Genomic DNA, 23,291 nt, shown 5'->3' on the forward strand with positions numbered 1-23,291 from the left:
CTCTTGGTTAATGTCAGTACACTTGTGATTTGTCCGCGGATGTCACACATCTCCTTCAGTGTTCCTGTAGTTCACACCAGGGACTCAACGTGTCGCACGTTGCTCTTGCACTGTGTGACAGAAAACAATCTGACTGGATGTGTTGAGTGATTAAATAAAACGTGACGGGACTTTAATCCCCGAGGGGAGAGTTATTCTCCACAAATAGGCTGAAAAAGCAGCTCTCCCGCATTTCTAGAAGACAGATTAAAAACAATCCTTATTATTTCTCATTAATATAACAGGTCCTTATTTAGCTGTCCGCTGTTTTGCGCGCGCTCCTCTGGGGTGGACCTCTTTGAGCGCGTGGAGTCAGTCCGTCTTCCGGGCGAGGCGCGCGCTCACTTCGTGTCACGGAACGCATCGCAGCAGCGCGAGCCAGCGGACCGTCAGCTCGGCTCCCCGGGACAGCGACACACTTTTAGTCAGGTAAGTCCCCCCTGTTTAAAACATTTAAAGTCTGAAAATGTGATGTACGCCAGAGTGTTCCCGTCAGTGAAAGATGTACTGGCTGTGCTTTATCAGCAAACTGAGGGAAGCCCACTTTCAAGATGACACATATGGAGAAGTAGTTCTCTCACTTTGCTTATTGGGTGAAACTTCTTTCATTGTTTACTTCTTTCGACTGTTGTTCACGGCTCTGTTAAAGAGACTGTGACTGGAAAAAGAACCGAAGTACTGAAGGTTAACTGACACTGAAAGCACCGAACAAACCCAGACAAGTATGCTCAGGAGCCCCTCAGCTCAGGGGACACCGTAGTTATTTAAAGAAATAATATAGTCAGACTTCTGTCGGGTGATTTCAGTGTTTCTGAAAATTAGGAAACTCCGGAGTGTTAACTGTTGAGATAAAAGGAAGTTTGGCCATCAGTACTTCCACTCTTCATGCAGGTTGATACCACAGAGGGTGATATTTAGAAATCAAGCAGCCAGCATTGCAGTACTGAAAGAGAGGAATTTACTAGAGCCACAAGTGAAAACTCCTCTCATCTTTATAGATTTATGGTATTTGTCACACTTAAGGATTATCAGTTGAAAGTGTATTGTAATGGAGCCTTTACTGTTCAATCAGAAAGGTCAAGGGGTCAAACTGTAACTCTTTTGGATCTGGATTTGGGGCAAACACTGACTGGAATCAGCTGGATGTCTTTGTAACACGGCACATTTGTCAAATTATTGGTTGATAAATTCTTAAATAGTCTGTCAGACAATGTTAAGTTTGCTCCAGAGGCAGCGCCCTTTTTGTAAATGTGGCTGTGATTTTTTCACCGAAGCGCCTACAGGAAGCCACCTTGAGGTAAAGGCAGGGCTGGATGTTTCCTTAACATGTCCATCTATCTGAGGCGTTTCTGTGGAGTTAACGTGGTGCAGGTGTCTGTTCCCTCATTGTGACGGGCTGCTCCTCTACCCTCCTTTTAATTAATCAACATTGTGTCTGTACTGACTTCAAGGGAAGGGGGCTTGTGCGTCTGTGTGAGGACTGTGTGAGTTTTCGTGGAATTTTGAGGGTCGGATGGGGAAAAACGCGATTAGGCCGTCCAAGGCCGGACTTCATCACTTCCTGTTTCTTTACGAGGTCAGTTCCTGTCTCTATCCTCGGGGCTAGGCAGGAAGGAAGGGGGCGTGGAGATGTTTTTCAGTGAGGGTTAGAAATGGACCTTACCATCGTCACACAGCTTTCCCAGGACTGTGACAGTTCAGTGCTTGTCCAAGATGAGTCTGGTGTTAGCACCCTGGGATACACCTGGATGGAGGGTGCTGGCTCAATCTGATTTTGATCAGGGGCTGTTTACAGCCTCTGGCTTGAGCTGAGGAAGACTCCTCTTCTTCCTCTTACTGCCACTGGAACAGGCCTTGAGCCCCTAACGCTAAAAAAAAACAGGATAGGACTGTTTTACCTTCATGTAAATGTCCATGTACGCCTTCCAACAAGCCACCTCGGTCCTCTGTATCTGGAGGATACGATGACTTCATGTGGAAACAGGATGTCCCAATGACCGAGACACCTTTCTATCCCAAACCCCCCCTCCACTTTCTGTCCTGCTCCTTTCTGAGTGTGTGTTGTGCGTGTGAGAGTTCAGTGACAGCTTGCTTCCCATTGTCCTATCATTCCCGCTCCACTCACACACCGCATCCTGTGGGGCTTCCTGCTAATGAGGCGTAGAGTCGAAGAGAAAAAGAAAGGTAAGAATCAAGAAAAGTGGAGGATTGGAGAAAGTCTGAGCTGAGCAGAGAACTAGTGTAAAAGTACAGAAACTCCAGAGATCTGAACAATCGTGTGTGTGTGTGTGTGTGTGTGTGTCGCCCTGTGTTCCTGCAGTGAATTCTCCGCTCGGAGCAGCTTATCTGCAGTCCACTGTGCAGGAAAGGGTGTGTCATTTGGATTTGGATGTTTGCAAGTGTGACGATGGAGCGTAATGTTATTGTGATTTTATAAGAGTGCACTGAATGCGCACTAATGCTTTGTAGGCCAGAATTTATTTGCTTCCTTATATTGTTACACAGTATAGAGATTTACTGCAAGTGCTGTTCTGCAGTATAGAGGAGGCTAACTATTTACTCAAGGACTGTACTTTAGTACTTTAATTGTAAAGTATGATTCACTCATACTTTATAACTTCAGTATTTCCATTTTATGCTACTTTATTCTTGTACCCTACTACTTTTCAGCAGGAAATAATTGTACTTTTTACTCCATTACATAATTATACTAAAGGTATTAGCTGTTTGTCAGATTTTACAAACAAAACAATTAACACTGCGCATGAAATATGATGCACCGTTATAGATTTAAGCATTAAAGTAGCGCTTACACGCTAGTGTATAATGGTCCAATAATATAAGACTGAAAGAGATTGTTTTATATACTAGTGCACTTTACTGATGATTTTTCTTTTCTTCAGTATTTTTCCATCACTGCTGTTCTATTATAGGTTTTTCTCAAAGGGTCGATTCACTAAATTACAAAAAAACATGCTGCTATGTGGTTAGTTTGGGTTTTATTTGTCCAGGTTTTGAGGTATCTGTCTCCAAGATCTCTGTCTGCAGCTCAACACAATGGAGATGAATTAAATTTAATTTGTGGTGCTCGTAGCATTTAGAGATAAGGTTAAAAATTCAAAGACAGGTTCCCCATAATTCTGTAAATTCCACTGATCTTACTGAGGACAGTTTTCTTAAGGGCAGCTTCTTTGAGTTTTCAAGTGGAGTTATTAGGAAATTCCATTTGCCATTGTATTGAGGTTGAGGCGGATATAAAAACATATGCATGTCTTCATACCACCAGGTGTAGGTGTGATATTTATCTATTTATTTGTAATTTCGATGAAACCACCCTTGAAAAACTGTCAAGGACATGAACGCTGATGCTTCATATTTGCGTGTTACTGTGAAAGGGCTGTTATCGCCGACAGACTCATCACAGACCAATGCTGCACATTTACCCACCAAAGGAAGCTGCTTCTGTTTCACAAAGTATTCTAATTATTTCATCTGTGTGTTTGCCAGCTGCTATAAAAAGCTGCTTTGAGAGTCAGTGAAGTGAAGTTTAGTTTTGAAACAGTTAACAAGGGTCCAGTGGCCTATGTGTGCAACGAATATGACAGTATTTGTTTTTGGGGTAAACTATGGCAAGAAGCAAGCTTTAATGTCCGTTGCATCATGGAGAAATAATGACTGGGCCATTTTGTTGCCACATCATGTGCATGTTTTGTAACAGTAACAGAAGGCTAAACACATTTTCGACAAGGTGAAAGGCTGTGTGCGTACACGACTGAAGAGCCCTTTTTTAATCCAACACTGTAGTCACCTTGCTTATTTTTTTATGCATGCAGGGATATCACTACAGCTTTTACTTTTACTTCACATACTTACATTAGTCAAAGAGTGAATGCTGTCACAGCTGAACTGTCTTTGCTCTGTAGGCTGCATCGCATTGTCATTACTTGGTTTCAACAGGCAGAGAGTTTTTAAATTACTCTCTCAGTATTTATGCAGACTGTTTGAATGGTCGACCACCACATGCCACCCCTCATCACCACACACCCACACACACTGAACTACTTTTTAGCATTAAGCACAGATAAAGGTGAGGAGTACATGTTTTACAGCAGTATGGTTTCTTGTGAAGTTGCACATTCTGGCTTGCTTGGTGAAGCCTTCGCCCAGTGGACTATTGCGTATGTGCGACTTTAATGTTGAAATGGTTTAATGATGGTGTTTCCTTTATGTATTTCAGCACCTCAGGTCAACTGAGTTATCAGGTGGTGTGTAAGAATTATCACAGTTTCTGTGTGCAGAGAGAAAGACAGACAAGAGTGAGACAATTTGGTCAACAGGAACCCAACGGAGAACAATGATGTATGTCCGTTTCACAAACAGTCCGCTGAGTTTGTGTGTGTGTGTCCGTGTTTGTTTGTGTGAGTACATATTGTGCTGATTCTGTCTGTGGTCATCTGCCAATCTTAGAAAGGCAGAAGAAGATGAGATGAGAGAACGGGCAGAGGAGAGATAAAGATGAAAGGGAAGAGGCCTACACCCTCTGTCACTTCTCCTTTTGAAGGAAAGAGAATGGCGGCAGCAGCTGTGGTTCAGCAAAAGGGTGGATGGAGGGAATACGAAAGAATATTGTCAGGGGTGTGGACACAAAGTAGAGAAAAACACCAACAGAGAGGAAGGTGTGTGTGTGTGTGTGTTTGGGGGTGTTTGTGGTGCTGCAGCTGCTTGGTGTGTGTGTGTGGATGGACTCTGTCCTCAGTTTCCAGGAAAAGGGGGGAGCCATCAGAGGGGTTGACAGGAAACTCTAACAGGGCTAACTTCCTGTAACTCTCCTGATGGCCGACCTGATAGTGAATGAGTGTGTGTGTGTGTGTGTGTGTGTGTGTTACAATTTTTGCATATTTTGCTCTACACTCTTCTGGTCTTAGCCCATACTAGCTTTTGTTGCTTTAAAGATTGAGAGAGATTTCTGGGAATTGGATGGGACCAACCTGACTCTGTTCACTTGGAGCATTTTTGTTTTTTCATAACGAACTTACTTTTCTTTTTTTGTCGTTCCCTGCCATAACCTGTATTGTTCTTCCTGTATGTGACTTCCCTCACATTCCTCAGTAGGTGTGGAGTCTGCAGCCTGGAGTTTAGTCAGCTTGAAAGGTTGCCAGTTTGTATCCTAGAGCCAAGAAGGTATTTCTAATATTTTGTCCACCCCAGTTATATCAGTAGCACCAGATTAAACATCTAGGGCTGCAACTGAAGATTAGTTTCATTATTGATTAATCTTCAATCAGTTCCTCAGTTGAAATCTCTTTAAAATGTCAGAAAAGATGCCCATCGCATAGAGAGATAATTCAGACATAATCAGTTTGCTACACAGTCAAATATAAGCATGAACTTCAGACAGAAGCTACAACAAGATTTTTGGCATTTTTACTTAAGAAATGACTTTAACAAACGCAACATTATTACCTACATGAACGTAGGATTAATTGTTCCGCTGTTGTATCAGATGTCATAATTTTAAAGGGATAGTTGGTTTTTTTTATCAACAGGATATAAGATGGTATTTAGTGAGATTTTGTTACAGGCTAGCTGTTTCCAGTCTTTATGCTAAGCTAAGCTTAGCTGGTTGTTGGTTGTAGCTTCATATTTACGGTACAGACGTGAGTCTTCTGATCTAACTCTCTGTCGGAACGTAAGTTTTAAGCTCGTTGTGCCTAATAGATTGTTGACGGGCGCTCTCAAGAATGCCCTTGAACAAGGCAGTGGGCATATAGGCTTCCCTGAAGAAATAATGTTGAAAAAAACAGTCATGTTGATCAGGAAAGCCCATGGGGATGAACTGGATTCAGGCGTCTCTGCTCACAATTAAAATGTCTCACAGTGTTCTCTGTATGTTATTTCCTCTTGATGTTGGCACCAGCTTTTGCTTTGTCAACACAAGTTCTATTCAAACAAAGCTGTTCGCTCAAAACTGGAAGTCAGGATTGCACACATGTACAGTTTGTGAAACACATTTCACATCTTCAGTGGCTGTCAGTTACCCCTGACTAATGATGACATTTACAGGTATATTTCACGACAAACTTAAGCGCCCACACATGCATCCTATGCATGCCTACACACACACGCACACACAGAGCTGTTGACCAGAGAGAATGACTGAATACCCGCACTCGAAACTGCAAAGCAAAAAGGGAAGTGGCTAACCTCACATCTCTCTGTCTCTGTATTTCAAGCTGTCTCTGTCTCCTTTTTTTTTTTGAACTCTGTCTCCTCCCGTCTCCCTTCACGCATTGCTTTATTCACGCTTTACCGCCCTTGAGCCTTTTTCTCACATTCTCCATCACCTCCTCCGTCTCCGGTTCTCTGCCACTCATCCTCCCCTGCCCTGCTCTCTCATTCCACCCCCTGTCACTCACCTCTTCCCTCTTTTTTCCAGTGGCGATGGTGATTGACAGATGATCTGACAGAGGAAGACATCAGGTGAGAAAAAGTTTCTACTTCCTGCCTTAACTCCAAACTCCCTTCCGCTCTTCCACCTCCTCTTCCTCCTACTCCTCCTCCTCCTCCCTCTATAGGGAAGTTCAGTTTTTTATTGAAAGTTTGTTACTTCTCACTTTACTGTTCAGCTCTTCTTACCCCTGTGTGCTGTTGTCATGTGTTATTTTCACTTTCTACCAGCTTTTCTTTGAAGTCTCAGGTTGTGTAGAGAAATCGATCACTTAGAGTAACACTAAAACTGACTAATTTCATATGATGAATATTGTGATAATCCACTTAATTCTTGTATTATATTTATTTTGCTGAAGTAGCTGAAATAATTGCTTACAACAGTTTTGATTATAATTATAATAACGTTTCTGAAGGAGCCTCCCAAAGTTTGAAAAGATAACCCAGGTGATGTCACTGTGATGTCATCGGGGTCATCACGGCTTGGGACAAACTGGGGGGGTCGCTTTTGGACTGGCGTTTATCAGGCAGTGGTGCTCTGGAGATGTTATCAAATTGCATTATGGGAAATGTAGGATCTGGAGTGTCTCTGGACTTGTTCTAGGGCCTAAAAGTCTGCAAATTCTGCAATTTAGCTTCAAAGTAAAACACTGAATTGCTGGAGCAGGTTAAATTTGGATCGTGTAACCTATTCCATATTTTTATCTTTGCTATTGTCTCTGTAAAACATTGTTACAAAGGATTATTAGACAGTATAAACTGCTTGCAGCTTTTATCACTATAATATAGCATCTAGCAAGCAGTGATAAAGAGGAAAATTGACATTTACATTATGTAGAGGTTGTGGCATGTTTCTATAACTCTGGTTGCTTTCACAGACGGCGTCTCCGTGCTGGTTATTATGGGGTGTGTCTGTTGCAAGCAGAAGAAGTCCGCCAAAGCAGCAGCAGCAGCAACATCAGCAGCAGTAGACGTTACAGATCTGTCTCCTAGCAACACTGATGGTGGGTTGTTCTCGGCCTTGACTCAGGGCCGTTACTGTCCCGACCCCACTCAGACCATCCCAGACTTCAACAAGGGCTTCTCATCCAGCGCCATCTTCACCAACACCAACACACAGCGGCCTGGAGGTATAACAAGTGGGACAAGTGTGTGTGTGTGTGTGTGTGTGTGTGTGTGTGTGTGTGTGTGTGTGTGTGTGTGTGTGTGTGTGTGTGCTATTATTACATAGAACCTAGAAGTTGAAAATCAATATACCTATTAACAAATACAGTCTTAGATCTAATAGAGCAAAGTGAAACCACCACTTTTTCAGTGATAATTGTTTCTTTCCTAAAATGTGTTTTCACATTTATGTCTTTTGTACTGTCAATGGTCTGATACATGTGTGTTATAAGACTCGTGATCGTATAAGATGATCTTATGCTGTGACCATGTTTCTCCAACAAAACTTAATTCACATAATAAACATGATAAACATGTGGACCTAAGGACAAACATTTTCTTAACATATGTTACGCCTAGCATTTTTCCTTCTCCAGTCCTTTGTTGTCCCAAAACATTTTCAAGGATTTTTCAACGCTTTTTAAGGCTGTCTTAATGACTAAGAGTTATTGATCGCTGTAATTGTTTTTCCCGCCTGTACTGGCCCTGAAGGGATCTCTTCTTAGTGAAATTTCACTAATATCTCAGCTGTCTCATTTAAACAAATCTAGTCTCTATCTTTCAAAGTTACAGTGTTTTTACTACAAGATTCACTCTGCGGGTCCTTAATGAGCTGCATTAAAGGAACAGTAAGCCTCGCATTAGCTCCTGCTGAACTATTAAAATTAATTTTTGCATAGAAATAGGACTTTGATTTTGTCTCCAGTGTCTTAAACTGGAATTTAGCTAAGAAGTCATCTCTTGCATGTGTCTGTGTTTCTGTGTTTGTTCGGACATGTGTGCAGGTGGTGGAGTCACTCTCTTTATAGCTCTGTATGACTATGACGCTCGCACTGAAGATGACCTCACTTTTCAGAAAGGAGAGAAATTCCAGATCATCAATAACACGTAAGTGCAAATGCACACAGACACAGCTGTATAACATCTGTAAACATGTGTTAAAGGTGTTGTTTTTGAGGAAAAGCACCACAGATAGCATCTAAATGAATGTTCCCAAAAAGTAATTCATTTTGTTTGCATGCACTAAAGGCCACGGGCTGCAATTAAATGTGACACTGTGAACTGTCAGAGGATTACCTGCTGCTGGCAACATTGGCAAGCTCTTGTTCTTGAACAATCCCACTCTAGAAATCTAAAATCAGTTTATACGATGACATTTAAACTTGCCTTTGCGGCCAGCATCTAGACGCTTTTATTCTCCAATTCATTTTTACGTAAATTGCACCTGACTGTTTTTAGAAGTAAGACAAAAGGTAAAGAGAAAATTGAATGTGCATTTTTTTCAGATTATATTATATAGGAATAAATAAGTATTTTTGTATAGTCATTTCAACATTGTTATGTAATGTAATTATGTAATTATGTCTATTCACCTCATCTCTGTTTTTATAAAACATTGAGTCTTAACTTGGGGTGCTGCAGTTCTGCAGCTACCAGGGGGCACATGGGAATATTATATTTTACATCATATGACTCGGCTAATTTGAAAAAACCTTGAATTGGCAATTTGATCAGAAATGATAACTTTATTCACAATCAGCTGTGACATGAGTGTGCGATAAGTAATTAGAAAGCAAAAAGGGAAGAAGTAACTATAAATACTGAATATACAGTTCAAAAAGTAATGCTAAAAGAGTAAATAAATGGTTGAAATGTCTCGTCTCTGCCACCAGTAACACAAATACAAACTTGATCAAACCCACCAACCAGGATTGATTTTAAGGATTATATTTTTTTGGTAATTTTCACCTTTATTAGATAGTTGACAGAGAAGACAGGACAGACAGACAGACAGGAGATGTTTTGACAGTGAGAAAGGTGTGGCATGCAACAAAAGCCGCCAGCTGAAATAGAATTAACAACATTGCAGTTATTGCTACGTGCTGTGGCTTAAATTGCGTGAATAGATTATTGCTCAGGTTACTATTTTAAAAAAAAAGTTTTATGTGTGTGTGTTTTGCAGAGAGGGTGACTGGTGGGAGGCTCGCTCTTTGGACACAGGCAACTCGGGTTACATCCCCTCCAACTACGTAGCTCCTGTCGACTCCATACAGGCTGAAGAGTGAGAACACACACACACACACACACACACACAGAGTAGTGAAAGCCACTTATCCTGGTAGTTGATTGTGAAAGATTTTCTCAGTGACTGACATGTAGTTTGAGGGCAGAGGTCACATGATGTGTGCTGATACTGCAGTGACCCATGTGTTGTTATGGCGACAGGTGGTATTTTGGGAAGATGGGGAGGAAGGATGCGGAGAGACAGTTGCTGGGTCATGGCAACCAGAGGGGAACTTTCCTCATACGAGAGAGTGAAACCACCAAGGGTAAAGAAGAGACTACAAACACACACACACACACACACACACACACACACACACACACACACACACACACACACACACACACACACACACACGCACGCGCTCCCTCTCTTTTCATCTCTCACCTCTCCCCCACTCTGTGCCCCTTCATCTTTACAGGTGCTTACTCTCTGTCTATCCGCGACTGGGACGACAACAAGGGAGACCACGTCAAACATTATAAGATCCGCAAGCTTGACAATGGTGGATACTACATCACCACGAGATCACAGTTTGACACTGTGCAGGAGCTGGTAGAGCACTACACAGGTAACACACATAAAGACACACACATTAATTCATTCTCTTTTATCTGCTTCTCCGTCAGAGTGAAAAAATTGTTGCGTTGCCACTTTCTGATGTATCTTTGTGCTCCAAAGGTCTTGCTTTTATAGATTTTATGTGAAATTTGTTTTGACTCTTTTCTTAATGATTTTCTGTCTAACAGCAAGAGAGAATTTAATTTTGTCATTTTACACTTTTGAATACTTTCTGCTACTTTCTGAATACATACTTTCTGCTTCATTGCATCTCAAAGGGAGAATTGTACTTTTTACACCACTACATTTATTTGACAGTGTCAGTCTAAAGTTGCTTTACAGATTCAAATTTTACAGGGAATGTGTATAATCATCTCATAAGATATCATATATTGTTATAGAACTACCCAGCTACCTCACAGTATGGTCAGTAATTACAATGAGCTCCACCTCGTTAAAATGAGGCTGACATTTCAGTACATCAGAAATAACAATCTATTAATGTAATTTATACAATAATACAAAACTCTAAGAGGGCCATTCAGTGTAAATGGGTACTTTTGATTTTGTACTACTGCTTGTTATTGGCTGCTTATACTTTTACTTTGGTTGATGATTTGAATACCTCCTCCAACACTGACTATTAGTGACTTTTTTTAAGTTTGATTCAGAGTTGTTGCAGGGTTCACACCCTCCACTTCTCTGCTCTCGGTCAGTGTAAATCTGCCCCCTAGTGGCTTCAGTTGATATAGCAAATATTCCTCACTCTACGTGACATGATAGTCAAAAGCAATATGAGAGGTTTGGGCACATATATCATTGACTTTTTTGCCAATGTTTATTTGTTTCTCTTTTTTGTATTTCCCTGTCCTGTTGCTGCTCAGAATGTGTGTTTCAGTCTGATTTGCTGATTTTTCTTTGTGCCTTTGTACTTTACTTGGTTAACTTGTCATTTGCATAAATGCAACCTGTCTTGTTCTTTCTTTATCTTTGCACTTGCTGCTTTTTTTCTTTCTCTCTTGTTTCCTTTTTTCTTTGCCTGTCTGTTTGTATCTCCTCTCTCTCTCTCAGAGAGAGCGGCGGGACTGTGCTGCCGCTTGATTGGCAGCTGTAAGCGGGGCATGCCTAAGCTGGCCGACTTATCAGTGAAGACCAAGGATATGTGGGAGATTCCCCGCGAATCCCTCCAGCTGATTAAGAAACTGGGCAACGGCCAGTTTGGAGAAGTCTGGATGGGTAGGAATGGGACTGTGTTGCAGTGGGGGAAGGTGACAGCGGGAGCACATCTGGATAGAAAAAGTATTAGAAGATGAGCAGGTACATATAATGCATTGAAGTCTTGGTTGTGTTCAGCTGACAAGAACATTAGTAAATGCTTCTGATGTAAAGATACCTGCACTCTCACAAACATACACTGGTAAAGCTTTATTTATCTGTGTGTGTTGTTCAGAGTCCGTCTGCCTGTGGATCAGACCACATAGACAAACACAGACAACACGAACACAGTTAACAGATGTAGTCTGGGCTAGTCTTTAAATGTAGTGTGTTGAATAGAAACTGCAGCGGTGAAACAGATCCGTAATAAATCCCTGTATGTGATAAGAATTACGCAGAGGCAGCAGCTAATGAATAAAAATGCGGTTTAGTTTTACTTCCAGGTGTGCAGAGTTGTCCCCCTCCTCCCCTGCTGTTGCATGTGCATGTTCCATCATCTCACCTCACCTCTTTGTCACCCCCCACCCACCCATCTTTCTTCCATCTTTCCACCCATCACTACACCCTTTTCACCACTTCTTCATATCCCACTTCCACTCTTTCCTTTTTGTACATCTCCTCCCTCCATTGGCTCCCTCCTCCTCCTCCTCCTCCTCCTCCTCCTCCTCCTAATAGGCAGCAATGACGGGCTGTGTTATTACCTGACCAAGTCCTGTCCCATCTCCACCCCACTCACCATGGGCCTTGGGCGGGATGCGTGGGAGGTGTCCAGAGAAACGCTGTCAATGCAAAGGAAGCTTGGGCAGGGCTGCTTTGGGGACGTTTGGATGGGTGAGGATGACACCGCCAACCTCTGCCCTCTACAGGGTTAGAGGGGGAACTGTCCTCCCAGCATCGGCCTCTGTAGTGTCCGTTATTGTCCTGCAGCAAAGATTGTTGGTAATGCTGAATGTCTGGCTGTGACTGATCATTCATGTCAGTGTACGTAAGAACATCTTGATGTTTTCTCCATTATCGCTTGAGATTCCCACATGATGTATTCCCAATTACATATATGACCAATTCGTGTTGAAACTGTCATACAGTTTCTCTGATTAAATGCGAGTGTCTTGCGTTTTTTAAGCCATGCAGTCTCTCACTGAAGCCAGTCAAGCTTTGTGCCTCTCCGTGTAACTCAGGTGCTGCTGGTGTTGATGTAAGACCAGTAAACCTTCCTCCTAACATCCCCCGTCTCATGTCATGCATGCTCTCCAAAATAACTATCACTTGCATGCACCAGAACTTTAACCACGTGTGTGTTTGTTAGAGCCTGCATATTGCTGTTTTTGATATTGATATATATATATATATGTGTGTGTGTGTGTGTGTGTACGTGTGTTTGTGTGTGGGTGTTTGTGTCCCCATATACACAGGATATCCATGTGTGTGTGTGTGTGTGTGTATATATATATATATATATGTATATATATATATATAGCCATCACCTTGTCAGTAAGCCAGAAAATTGATGTGTATGCCTGCGCAGTATGTCTCTGTGTGTCTCCATGTACTATGTGTGCATTAACATCCCCTTGTCTGTATGCCAGGCATGTGGAACGGCACCACCAAGGTAGCGGTGAAGACTCTGAAGCCAGGAACCATGTCCCCTGAGGCCTTCCTGGAGGAGGCTCAGATCATGAAGAGACTTCGCCATGACAAGCTGGTGCAGCTCTACGCCGTCGTGTCTGAGGAGCCCATCTACATTATCACCGAGTTCATGAGTCAAGGTATCAGGCTGAGCAAAGTTTCTTGCCTGTGACGTATTGTAGATGCAGCATGAATCACTACTTTTGGTTGGAAACCTCACTGACTCCGAAAAGTGAGGTTCTTCAGAGAGTACACACCACCACCTTAATTTGTTTTAATACTACGCTTACAGAATAAAAATAATAACATACTTTTCATAATAAAGTAATAATAAAATATATTTTTAAATCAAAACTGTGGAAATCATGGGACACATTGTAGATTTCTTAAATATTAATAATCTTTTAAAAATTCCTAGATCTGGACCTGCACCAAAAAAATTCACTTGTTACTTGGCTCATTTCTTAACTTTCAACTATTCTTTAAAACAACAAACTTTTTAGACTTCCTGCTCAGTGCCAGACAGATAAACTAACAAACAGGAACAAAAACATCAACTTCAACAGTCAAGGCATTTGTCCAATTATTAGAAATTTGGCAGCAAGGTGGCACAGTGATCAGGGAGACTTTCTGTAATTTGGAAGAACAGACTTCAAGCCTCCACGACTCCATGCTGGGCAAAACACTGAATTCTTACTAATCCCAGGAATTGTCTTTCTTCTTCTGAGCATGACCTTTGACATCCCCGCAGAGGAGGCCTGGAGACGGCTCAAACATTCCTTCTTGTCACTGTATGAATTCACAAGCATCTAATAAGCATTTGACTGAATATCTTTATACTATACATGGCATAATACACTGCAGGTATGAGTTAACTCTTGGTGGCATTGGGAGCCAGTCATGATGGTACTGTTTCGGTTTTTCAGGAAGTTTGTTGGACTTCTTAAAAGACGGTGAGGGCCAGAGTCTGAAGCTGCCACAGCTGGTGGACATGGCTGCACAGGTGAGTTAAACAAACGCACACACAGACACACACAAAGGAAACACAACTTTCAACCATCTGAGCTCTTTCTGTCTCTTTCTACAGATTGCAGCTGGAATGGCGTACATCGAGAGGATGAACTACATCCACCGTGACCTGCGAGCAGCTAACATCCTTGTTGGGGACAATCTGGTGTGTAAAATCGCTGACTTTGGCCTGGCGAGGCTCATTGAGGACAACGAGTACACAGCCAGACAAGGTAACAGCATGTTTAAGTGAGTGTGTGTGTGAGATAAAGAGGGAGAGAGGAGGAGAACCATGCTTTCACAATGTGATGATTAAGAGTCTCTTCCTCTGCCTCATGCCTATATTTTTATACATAACCTGTCCTAATTACACGATTATGCATCTTCACTGTGTTGCCATGGTTTCAGGGGCGAAGTTCCCCATCAAGTGGACGGCTCCAGAAGCTGCGCTGTATGGACGCTTTACCATCAAGTCAGATGTCTGGAGCTTTGGCATCCTGCTTACTGAACTCATCACCAAAGGACGGGTGCCATACCCAGGTACTGGATGATACCTGCTTGTTTCTAAATCTCACCCAGTAACAGGTTGATCATCCTTGGATGTGAAAAGTCTCAAGGTCTGTCAGTTTTTCAGCTATTCACTATCAACACCAGGACTAGATTGCATTCTTTACAGTCTGGACAGGTGATTGCAGATAATAATAGAAAGTTTGAAGGTTTACTTACAACCAGAACAAATTACAGTACAGCACAGGGTGAGTTTAAGGCCTGAGTGCCTTGTTTGAAAGTGCATAAAAATTGGACTGTTGTCTTAAGCACCTGTCACCTGCTGTGCAAATTAGCACACTGGTCGTGCAATTTCCTAGCCCAAGCAATCCCAATTTTACTGATGCTCCATTGAATCAAATGAGTCACTTCTTTTGCAATTTGTTGTTGATACACTGACACCAAGTATTGTTCATTTTTCAAAATTGAGAATTTGACATATTTGTTTTTGCAGTAATTTGTACATTTTTCTGTTAAAGTTAATATGAAGAAATTTGAACTGTAAATTGTATCTTGCCCGTTTGTAGCTGTTCTATATTTCAGTAAAGCCACATCTAAACATGTTGCTGCCTACTTAACAGCCGTGGCTTTATACACTTTGCTTCACATTTTTCTTTAAAAATCTTTAAAATTCATTCAGTAGATAAACTGGGATGTTTCCTAGATGATTTTAAATAACTTTCTTGCAGTGTATGAACTGTGTATAATGTTGCAACATGTCAGCAACATGCATCTTTGCTTTGTGTGGTGAGTTATACTATCTGATTCCCACCACTACTCTTTTGATGATTTCTTTTTTTTTTTAAACTCTTCTCTATATCCAAGATGTGTTTGTGTATTTTGTATGTTTTTTTTCTCAACTCAACCCTCTGTCTCTCCTTCTCTCCTGCGGCCACATTCTCCCTCCCTCCTCCATCCCTTTAGGTATGAACAACCGTGAGGTGCTGGAGCAGGTGGAGAGGGGCTACCGGATGCCCTGTGCCCCGGGCTGCCCCGCCTCGCTCCATGAACTGATGCTGCAGTGCTGGAGGCGGGAGGCCGATGAGAGGCACACTTTTGAGTACCTGCAGTCTTTCCTGGAGGATTACTTCACTGCCACAGAGCCGCAGTACCAGCCCGGAGAAAACCTGTGACCGCATACGCGTGGGACACATTTGGAGCAATAAACGGACAAACAGAAAGAGAATGGCAGATAGACAGACAGACATGGATATATACACATATGCAGATACGTACACAGATACATTCTATACATGCTGTCACACACACACACACACAACGCACACACATACTAAGATACATATCATTGCCTTTGTTTAAAGACAGTTTCCTCCTTTTCGGTCATCGATCACTGCAGCGCGTTCAAGACAGATCAGTCAACCATACTGAGGAGTAGAGTCGGAGCTCTGCTGGTCAGGCCTTGCAGTAATGTTGCTTTACTCAGTCACCATGACAACAAGGAATTGAAAGAAGATGTAGATGGTTGTGTTGAGGTGGTGGGGGAGAGTCAAGTTGGTACATGATCTGCTCAGCTGCCATATATGTTCATGTCCTTTGATTTCTGTGTCTAAGATGGTTGATTTATAGGCCAACTGTTTATCTGACATAAATATGTAGATCCAGAAATGACAGAAGGTTCAACAGGTTTCAGATAACAGTGGCAATATTGTCTTTGAAAGAAATGAGCCTGCGTGGTAACTGAGTAGATTATGTCCACAGACGTTTGTAAGGTTTAATAAGATTAACTGATCCATGTCCATCACCTGAAAGCAGGAACTGATTTCAAACATGCACCGCCATGTGCCTTAAAGCAGTCAAATTAAGGGCTGGGTTGGATTTTAAGTACATGCAGTAAAGTTAAAAATGGTAAGGAATGCTAATTGTTTGTCTGAAAATTTGTATGACAATTTTGTATGAACTGTCTCTTTTGTTGTTTTAATTTAACTGAAATAGGCCTTTATCTGTGCATCACAAAGACTTCTATATCTAGTTAACATGTATACAGTTTTCATCAGTTGGGAGGGAAGGGTGAAATGTTACACATAAAGGGGAAAGAGCGATGTCAGTGGACCTTGGTAGGACAGTGTTTCAAATGCATGTGTAACCTTTATGTTGAGTTTCCCCTGTCATGTTATTATAATAAAGATCAAATATCTTTCCTGGGTTAAGACACATCATTTTGTGTGTATTTGGACGTTTATGGTGTTTTTCTCACAGGTAATGTCAAAGACGAGTGCCATTACATGTAAACCACTCAAATATAAATGGATGAATGTTCATTTTCTTTGATCTTCCATTAAAATTTGATGATTTTTTTATATTATTTTCCTGAAGGTTAGAGTTACTTTTAAGGCTCATGTGAGGAAATATTTGTATTTAAAGTGTGTTTTTTAGCTTCATGCAAAATGTCACATTTTTGTTCTTTTCTACAGCATATAATAAATTCCAGTTACATCAAAGAAAAATGGTTCAAAATGGAATGAGACGATAAAATGATTCAATAAATTCACCTAAAAAGAGATTCTTTTAGAGCAGGCCTTAAGTTTTATCAAATCTTCTGTTGCTGTAGGTTTTATTATAAAATCTAAATGCATATAAATGGCGTTATTTGCATCCTTGGTGCTGGCAACTATTACCAGTCTTCTTCCTCCCAATTCCTCCCACTCCCCACTGCTGTCTGTCTCTCGCTCTCCTGGTGTCTTCCTCATTCATTCACACCCGCTCTCTCTCTCTCTCTCTCTCTCTCTCTCTCCCTCTCCCAGTCTTCAGTAAACTACTGTTCCCATAGTTCCAGAGGTGTAAAGTGGGGCCAGCTACGGGTGCCCGGATGGGTTTGACAGCCAGGCACGTTGGAAAAGAACAGCGGAGACTGGGGCGCACGAGAGACAGAGAGCTGGAATTGCAGAGGCAGAGTCGCACGGGCGCACGGTCGATTTTCGCCTCCTGCATACCAGGGAGTCCCGTGCCTGTCACCAAACCCGGAGCACGGGGCTCGAGCGCGGTCATGTCAGCACTTTAATTGTGGACAAGACTGTGAACCAACGTGTCTGCTCCTCTTTTTACCCTCCTTCCTTTTGTGTTTTTGCTTTCCCATCTTTTGTGGGTGCAGATATTGATGTGAGCCAGAGGAGCGGTTTTTCCGTTGAGCCGCACGGAGACGGTGGCGCGCGACGGCAGGAAGAGACGGTGCTTACATTGATGTGGGAGGACCGTCTCCCTCCGACGCGGGGAGCCCAGATGAAGGAGAAATGCTGCGCGCCGACGGCTGCAGCCGTCCAGGCAGCGGCTCCGTGACCCGGGCGAGGAGCGAAGCGCCGCCACCGACAGCCCCGCCAGCCCGCGTTGACACCGCAACAGCCCCAGCAGCCAGCGCGAGCCCCCACAACCGCGCTCTCTCTCTCCCTCGGTGAGTGCGCGTGTAGCGGCTTGTGTACACAACACCAAAAATTTGCTTACTGGCCGCTCAGCCAGCTGTGCTGCGCACCTCTGGCTACGTTTCTGGTTGAGTTTTTCACATTAACCTCATCGGTGCCGCTGACGGACGGAGCTCTGCATTCGTGCTGCTGGGTCATCTGGGCTTTACTGTAGGTATGCAGCGTGTGTGGTGAGATCTTAGATGATGATGTCCAAACACACACACACACACACACACACACACACACACACACACACACACACACACACATATACGTAATGTGGTTGAATGTGCGCGCAGTGAACCATGTGCACCCCACATGAACATTTACAATCTTCTCACCTTTTAGGCTCATTATCCCTGAATTTATATACAGCGTTGGCAGGGCAACAGTATACAGTACCGCCCCAGGTACTGTCACACTGCTGGCACACACACATTCACACACAATCTTACACACATACACACACACTTTAGTCTTGTTTATTTGCTGTCTCCATAGACTGTGGGTGAGTTTGATGGGACTTTTCCAATACTGGATTTACATACAGTGACACACACCAGAGGTTTGACTGTGAGCCCAGCTCCTGATGATGGACAGATGTTTGCTTTACGTATAAACAGGAGACACAGAGAGTCCCGGTGAGCATCCGTCCAGCCCCCGGGGTTTCCATCCCGGCAGCCCCCTGAGTTGTCAGGGCAGTTAGGCAGGACACAGCAGCAGCAGCAGCAGCAGCAGCAGCACATCCTGCAGTGGCAACAGGGCCGGTGTACTGGAGAGACACGGCGTACTCATAGTGGTGATTATCAGCTCTTGTCTGTGGCTTAGTGGGGAGGAGGGAGGGAGGGATACAAAGGAAGAGTGCATGAGAAACTGAAGGAGAGGAGAGGAAGAGAGAAGTCAATGTCGATGTCTGGGCAGTGACAGTTGGTTATTTAAGGGCCCCTCAGAGACGTGCACAGGCTGCCCTAGTGCAGGTGCTGTTAGTATGCAGAGTGATGCTCTGTCTGTCTGTCTGCCTGTCTGCCTGCCTGTCTGTCTGTCTGTCTGTCTGTCTGTCTGTCTGTCTGTCTCACCCTCACACAGTCTCACCCTCTTCCAGTCGCTGGTTGAAGAGTGAGTTCTCTCATTGGCAGGTCCACTTCGACATAATGAATAATTTCAACCCTCTGAATGCTGGAATGAAAAGGAAATGGCCTTACCTTGGCGTGCAGCCGCTGTCTGTCAGGCTTGTCTTGAGTGCATGGCCCTGTGTGTGTGTGTGTGTGTATGTGTGTGACAAACACAGAGAATGTGAACATATTACAGCTTAGGCCTATTGTGCTTCCTACCTGTGTGAGCGGGGCTAGTTGTCATAGCAACGGCCTTGTAGCTCCGTTGATGTTCCTCCTGTCCTCATTGGCAGGGTCAGCGCACCTAACACACCACATCTCGTCTCAAAGCTGTGTGTGTGTCTGTATTTGTCTGTCTGTGTGTGTGTGTGTGTGTATGTGTGTATGCATGCACATGTGTACTTCTAAGCGTGAGTGTGTGTGTGTGTGCTGTGGAAGTACCTTTTGTTTGCGCCTTGCTGCAGTTCGTAGGCGTGTGGGTTGATGGCACAGACAAGCCAATGTGTGTGTGTGTGCGTGTGTGTGTTGCAGTGTCACAGAGATACACCCTGCTGATATGACAGACGACAGCTCAACCAATCACCTGTTTTCTCTCTCTGCCTATCAGCATGAGAGGTTGCCGTAGTAGTCAGACGTCCCCTTGATATGGAGGTCGTCATGGAGATGGAGAAGACAGAATGGACACGCATATTCATGTATGTGCACACACACACACACACACACACACACACATAGACACATAAAACATCAATCAGTACAGTACTTATTGACTTTAACCGATTTCCTTGTGTTTTGAGAAGTTTAGAGTGATGTTCAGGATGGTGCAACCTGTTGAATGGTTGAATAGTGGGTTAGAGGGGTGATTAAACATGAAGTAGGTTACCTGGAGGGACAAATCCGTTCTTGAAGCTCTTCACGGTCTTTTATGGTGCTATCATTCATCTTTATAGCTGAGGTTACAGACCACTCAAACATTGCCACAGACAGAGCTTTGGTAATCCAAACCAGAAAGGATATCCTACCAGGCTGAGTCTGTTCAAATGCTGATTCTCCAAAAAATCTCAGGCGTCTCCTCACAGCTACAAAGCGCCTCATTTCACGAATTTGGCTTCTAGCTGTGCACAAGATTTGTCAAATGCAACAAAAAGCTTTTTTTTTAATGATTACAGATGTTTTGCGAAAGTCGAAGGAAGATCATTCTGGCACTCCCCTTTGAACTTCCCCACAACAGATATATTACCGCCATTCAGGAAAAAGGAATTGAGTGTTGTGAATGAGTCAGGCCATGATTACTCAGCACTTGAAATGCCTCCCGAAATACACGAGAAATTGATTTTAGGGCATAGATTCACATAAACAATTCACATCTATTCACGGTGACAAAATTTGTTTTATAGAGGTTAGAGCTATCTTCTGATGGCTTTAAGTGCAACATTTAGATGCAAATAATATAAATGTTATTTTTTCCGAATTAGATATGCTATACTGCACTGCAAGGTCTCCACTCTCTGCTGTTAAAAACAACCAATGTCATAGACTATAAGACCTCTTCTTTTAATATTGAGTAGGCCTGGTAGGACATTTTAGAAATATTTTACAACTTTTAATATTTTCCACTACCCAACGAGCTACTGGCAAAAAATAATTAGTCATCACTTTGTCCTTGGAGTGAAGGGTCCCGTCTTTTTACGACTCCTATTAATCTAATCGGCACCTGAAGTGAAATAGCTTTCGCCACAGGCAGGTAAACGTGGTTCAACTCCCACACACACACACACACACACACACACACACACAGATGCTCCCACACACACAGCAAACATTTAGCATTAGTGTAAGCAGTGTTTGTATGCTCCATTCTGTCACCTCCCACACAATACATTCATAAAACGGCTCCTCCGCGCCAAAGGCACTGACTCAATAGAAGACATCTCCCCTTCTCTTTTATCTCGCCTCCTTCCCTCTTTTAACCCTTCTGCCCCCTCCCCTCGTGTATCCGTCCTTTAGTCAGTCCCTTCTTCATCTTCCTCTTCCACTTATCTCCCTCTCTCCTTGCCTCCCTCCTTTCCTATATGTCCTTCCCCACCTACCTCCTCATTCTGCTCGTCTCCCTCCCACCACCACCACCTCCCCCCAACCCCAACCCCCCCACCCCACAGGGCTGGTTGCAGCCGGTTTGAGTCTGACAGTAGAGAGGAAGCTTCGACCTCTCACCTCCGGAGGATAGAGGGAGGGAAGCAAGAGGAGAGGGATGATGGAGGGCAGCGGGGTGGAGGGGGGCGGGAGGGGAATGGGGGGGGGGGTTGAAACTGCAAGAGGCGAGGGAGAGGTCAAAGAACAGGAGGGATTTGCGAAGAAAGAGGGAGGGGGAGAGCTGGGGGGAAGGGACCAGGAGGCGAGAGAGGGCGAGAGAGAGAGAGAGGGAGAGAGAGGACGGAGGGGTCAGGGAGGGAAAGGAGTGATAAATGAAGGGAGAGAGGAAAGATGGATGGATGAGGAGGGAGAGAGATGGAGCGCACGAGAGGATGAGAAGGAGAGAGACAGAGTGTGAAGCTGCTGTGTACCTCCCTAACAAGCTGGACAGAATCAGCTCAATTATTAAAGAGGAGCGAGAGATGGGGAAAACACGCAGACACACAGACGTACACACACACGCGCACAAAAGCATCTCTCGGTGTCTGGCACACAACACGTACTCGCCGTCTCTCACACTCATGCATGTTCACACACACACACACACACACACACACAGACACCTATCTGCAGATCAATATGCTTACACATGTACAGTATGCCTGATTTTTCTGTTTTGTATCCACATGCGTCAGTGTGATGGAGTTATCTTTGTTTTTAGTGAATGTGCGTATACATGTGTCTGGGTATGTGTGTTAAAAACAGTGAGTCAGAGGATAAGCAGAGACTTGTTAGTGATTCTCCTCAACACCCCCGTCCCCCCCCAACAGTACCCAATTTGGCTTCAGCGCCGTCTCAACGTTCCACCAGCGTGGCTTCAATGTCGTCCCATCAATAGGAACAGATAATCAGAGCACTAAGGGGTCTGTCTATAAATCCCCGCCGTGAATGTAGTTTTCCCTCTCTTCCCTTCCTTACTTCTCTCCCTCCCTCCTCTCCCTCATCCTCCTCCTCCTCTCTCTTCTCCTCTTCCTCTCTTGCCCGTTCCACCCTTGTTACTAGTTCTCTGTCTTCTTTCCCTTTTTCCCTCTTTCTCTGAGGAAGTGTATGCCCCCAAGGGACGAAAAGATTCGCTACCTTCCAGGAGAGAAAGAGATTGTGTGTGCTTCACCGTGCGTGTGAATGTGTGTCCTCCACGTGTGTGCGTGCCAGGATGATAGCGTGTGTGCGCGAGAGTGAGAACACACACTTCCTGAGACAGAGGGGGAGAGAGAGAGAGGCAAGGATGAGCGAGTGAGGAGCGAGTGAGAGAGTGAAATCAGGAGGCTGTGGAGGGGGAGGAGAGAGAAAGAGATAAGAGAGAAAGACAGAGAGTAGTCGGGGAGAAGGGGGAAGATGGATGAATGCACTGCGCACTGAGTGTGAGTGTGTGTGTGCGTGTGTGTGTGTGTGAGTGTGAGAGAGAGAGAGAGAGAGACGGTTGAGAGAAGCAGGTAGACGGAGAGGGAAGGAAGGGTTTCTTATCCTCTCAGCAGAAGTCATAATTTCTTAGAGCGTGCACAGATGTGTATGTGTGTTTGTGTGCATGCCTGCTTGTGTTTGTGTCTGAGAGTGTTACCTTGCTCAGGCTCGAGGCCAAGGCTCTGAGAGGTACAGTGGTGTAGCGTTGGTGTGCAGTGTGAGCAGCATGTGTGTGTGGCTGCGTGTGCTTTTTGAGCGGTGTGTATGTTGAAGCTGTGGCTGATGAGCTGTCAGTACCTACAGTTGGAATGTTCACAAGGCGGCCATTGTTGTTCAAACAGCCAGCAGCCTTCTCCTTGGCAACGGGCGCTGCAGCAGCGTCTCCCACAGCAACTGTGGAACAGGAGTATGGAGGGAGGAGGAGGAGTCAGGAAGTCAGGGCCGCAGCACAGAGGCCCCTCTCCAAAACACTGGCCTCAAGGTCTGAGTGTGTGTCGG

At 43.9% G+C, this 23,291-nt stretch overlaps 1 protein-coding gene across 2 annotated transcripts; it reads left to right on the forward strand.

Annotated features, from left to right (window-relative positions):
- Nucleotides 1-389: 389 nt before the first annotated feature.
- On the forward strand, nt 390-16,834 carry yrk (Yes-related kinase). 2 transcript variants are annotated; one of them, XM_070845914.1, is made up of 13 exons: nt 390-468; nt 6,476-6,519; nt 7,365-7,616; nt 8,436-8,538; nt 9,614-9,712; nt 9,877-9,980; nt 10,137-10,286; nt 11,348-11,512; nt 13,078-13,257; nt 14,044-14,120; nt 14,205-14,358; nt 14,534-14,665; nt 15,596-16,834. In XM_070845914.1, exons 3-13 carry the CDS (start codon nt 7,388-7,390, stop codon nt 15,802-15,804), a joined length of 1,602 nt encoding a protein of 533 aa, XP_070702015.1. In that variant the 5' UTR covers nt 390-468; nt 6,476-6,519; nt 7,365-7,387; the 3' UTR covers nt 15,805-16,834. The 2 variants fall into 2 exon arrangements, with proteins under 2 accessions (XP_070702015.1, XP_070702016.1); XM_070845915.1 differs by lacking the exon at nt 11,348-11,512 and adding an exon at nt 12,167-12,322.
- The last annotated feature ends 6,457 nt before the right edge of the window (nt 16,835-23,291 follow it).

The sequence above is a fragment of the Pempheris klunzingeri genome, chromosome 16, assembly GCF_042242105.1.
Source record: "Pempheris klunzingeri isolate RE-2024b chromosome 16, fPemKlu1.hap1, whole genome shotgun sequence".
In the NCBI taxonomy this organism is placed as follows: domain Eukaryota; kingdom Metazoa; phylum Chordata; class Actinopteri; order Acropomatiformes; family Pempheridae; genus Pempheris; species Pempheris klunzingeri.